At 37.3% G+C, this 3634-nt stretch overlaps 1 protein-coding gene across 1 annotated transcript; it reads left to right on the top strand.

Annotated features, from left to right (window-relative positions):
* The first annotated feature begins 791 nt into the window (after positions 1-791).
* Positions 792-3155, top strand: LOC138353606 (micronuclear linker histone polyprotein-like). The gene has a single exon (XM_069306804.1). It carries the CDS (start codon positions 792-794, stop codon positions 3153-3155), a length of 2364 nt encoding a protein of 787 aa, XP_069162905.1.
* Positions 3156-3634: the final 479 nt, after the last annotated feature.

Raw genomic sequence — 3634 nt, 5'->3', positions numbered from 1 at the left:
TATATTATGCAATTCTGTTTTAGTTGCTGTAATATAGAATGGATATATGTTCACTTTAACGTGTCCAGCGTAGGAGGACAAAGTTAATTTCCCCAAATTAGAAACCTGTGATATGAAGAAAGATTAACAAAGCTTAAATTGCCTTCACTGGAAAAGCGAAGAGTTATGGGTAACTTAACCGAAGTTTACAAAAGGAGGAATACTCATAACAAAGGGGATATTAATAGGGTATGAAAGGTATCAACACAAGACCGAACACAAAACAATGCGTATAAAATGGATAATTTTAAATTTAGGAAAGTCTTGGGGTTAATACTGCTTCGGTAACTGTGTTGTTAATTTATGGAACCAATTTCCGCGCAACGTGCTTGAGGTGGGGTTCTTCGATTGATAACTCTCAACACCTGTGTGAGTTAGACCCCATCTCTCAACTTGTTAATTTGTGGAACCAATTTCCGCGTAACGTGCTGGAGGTGGGGTTCCTCGATTGTTTCAAACGTGGGTTGGACTTGTATATGAGTGGGATTGGGAGTTATAAATAGGAGCCGCCTCGTATGAGCCAAATAGGCCTTTTGTAGTAACCTTTGTTCTTATGTTCTTAAATCGGAACCTCAATGTATTGGCCAACAGATCTTCTGTAACCCACCTTATTTCTTAAATTTGAAGTGAGGTGAGTGGAGAAGCGTCTATATTATACCGTATGAGTTGAGTGTATTGCCAGTATAAGAGGAGATCCGGATAGACGTGTATCGTCACTTGTCCTCTCTCTCAACATCTTGGTGAGATAGACCATGGAAAGAATTCTTTACGTGCAAAGCTCCAAGAGGAAACTGAGTGAGCATCACTCCAACAATGTCACTCCGACAAAAAAACAAAAATACAGCAATGGAGCAGATGATATACAGGCATTCTCTAGAGGACGCGCTGGATTACAGAAACACTGGGATAAATCATTTAAAATACAGGAATACTGGAATAGAGAGGTTGAAATACAGAAACCCTGCAATGAAGTTCAGAAACACCGGAATAAATCATCAGATATGTCTAAATCCACTAGTGAGGCCTCTAAAGTCCTGAAACATTGTGATAAAGCATCTGAAATAAAGAAAATCAGTATTGATGCTTCCGAAGTACAGAAACACCAAGATAAATCGTCTGAAATACAGAAACACCGGGACAAATCATCTGAAATACAGAAACACAGGGATAAATCATTTGAAATACAGAAACCCCGGGATAAATCATCTGATATACCTAAATCAAGTAGTGAGGCATCTAAAGTACTGAAACATTGGGATGAAGCATCTGAAATAAAGAAACTCTGTAATGATGCTTCTGAAGTTCAGAAACACCAAGATAAATCGTCTGAAATACAGAAACACCGGGATAAATCATCTGAGGTACAGAAACACCGGGAAAAATCATCTAAAGTGCAGAAATACTGGAATAAAGAGGTTGAAATACCGAAACCTTGCGATGGAGTTCAGAATCACCAGAATAAATCATCTGATATACCTAAATACAGTAGTGAGGCATTTAAAGTAATGAAACATTGGGATAAAGCATCTGAAATACAGAAACTCTGTAATGATGCTTCTGAAGTACAGAAACATCAAGATAAATCATCTGAAATACAGAAACACCGTGATAAATCGTCTTATATGCCTAAATCCAGTAGTGAGGCATCAAAAGTACTGAAACATTGGGATAAAGCATCTGAAACAAAGAAACTCTATAATGATGCTTCCGAAGTACAGAAACGCCAAGATAAATCGTCTGAAATACAGAAACACAGGGATAAATCATTTGAAGTACAGAAACCCCGGGATAAATCGTTTGAAATACAGAAACCCCGGGATAAATCATCTGATATACCTAAATCCAGTAGTGAGGCATCTAAAGTACTGAAACATTGGGATGAAGCATCTGAAATAAAGAAACTCTGTAATGATGCTTCTGAAGTTCAGAAACACCAAGATAAATCATCTGCAGTACAGATACACCGAGATAAATCGTCTGAATTACTGAAACATCGGGATAAATCATCTGAGAGACAGAAATCCTGTAATAAAACATTTGATATTCAGAAACATCGGGATAAAATATCTGAGGTACAGAAACACTGGGAAAAATCATCTAATGTACAGAAACACCGGGATAAATCATCTGAAATACAGAAACGCCGGGATAAATCATCTGAAATACTGAAAACCCGGGAAAAATTAACTGATATACAGAAACCTTGCACTGAAGCATCTGAAATACAGGAATATGAGAATAGAAAAGCTGGGTATGAGGTTAGTTCAGATGGTGAAGTCCTCACAATATACCTAACTTTTCCTCCTATTCCGTCTTGTCTCCCTTCGTTGGATGGTTTGGAGGAGATTTCTCTGGACGGACTTAACTACCTCCCAGTGGAAGTCAATGGTAAATGCTGTAAGATGTTTGTCGATTCTGGGACAACAAGCAATGGTATAGAACACGGACTCGCACAGGAACTGGAATTAGATAAGAAAGTCGACTTAACCATTCTCCGTGATTCTCAGTTTTCGAATGAAAACAAACACCTCAAGATAAGGAGAGTAGAAAATTGTAAAATTAAACTACAGAATGGTAAAGAGCTCGTTGCCACTGTAAATATTTTCCCTCCTGAAATGGACAATTACTTCATCCCTGAGGACACACCACTGTTCTTCTTTAGCTTCCCACTGATGGCAGAGAACCACGTAATTCACCAATTTAAAAACAGTAAATCTTCCATCTTTTTAAAACCATCAAGAAGAGGTACGAATACAGGATATGGTTTGAGCAGTTCTCCCTTGCCTTATCTTAGGATAAATTTTCCATTATTTGCAGAAGACAACTATTGCAACAATAAAATAGTAGTCAATACTGGTTCTGATGCTACAACCATTTCCCAGTTATTTTTGAAGCACATTGGCATGACAACATGTCCTCCCAAAAAACTAAGACTTCATGTGAAGGATGACCTTTACCTGGAGGATGACTTGGAGGTGCTGGAGAATCCAATGACAGGAAATCCTCTAACTTTAGGCACAACGTTCTTGTCAAAATACAATTGCACATTAGATTCATCATCTTATGATCTGTTTTACAGCATTAATGATGAAACCTATATGTCTTTTCTCTACTGAAGAGATATAAGCCTAACTTGATAGGTATATATATGGACGGTGTCTTTCAAGTATGGACGGTGTCACTCAGGTATGGACAGTGTAACTCAAGTATGGACAGTGTCACTAAAATATGGACAGTCTCACTCAACTAGTATGGACAGTGTCAGTCAAGTATGAACAATGTCACTATTGTATGAACAATGCAACTCTTGTAAATATTTTTAAGAAATAAAATGAATTAGAAGTTTCAATATTTGTATTATTTGTTAATATTAAAATTATGAAGAATTGTACGAATGGTAGAATATTATTATGTAGCAACTGCTAAACATCCAAAATAATTCATATAGATGTCGGTCCTACGCTTGAAACACTCCTTGTGTCCAAGTCTACCATGGAAGAAATGATTAGTATGACTCTCAAGACACAAATTTAAAATTTCATTCTCTAAGGGTTGTTGTTGTTTTAAGGACCTGGGATGCTCCTGGAGCATCCCA

Source organism: Procambarus clarkii, chromosome 58 (assembly GCF_040958095.1).
Source record: "Procambarus clarkii isolate CNS0578487 chromosome 58, FALCON_Pclarkii_2.0, whole genome shotgun sequence".
NCBI lineage: Eukaryota > Metazoa > Arthropoda > Malacostraca > Decapoda > Cambaridae > Procambarus > Procambarus clarkii.
The sequence above is the reverse complement of the archived record's forward strand: the minus strand, read 5'-3'. Positions and strand labels throughout refer to the sequence as shown.

Coding starts and splice junctions, on each gene's coding strand:
- LOC138353606 (XM_069306804.1), top strand. CDS start 792: ATGGAAAGAATTCTTTACGTGCAAAGCTCCAAGAGGAAACTGAGTGAG.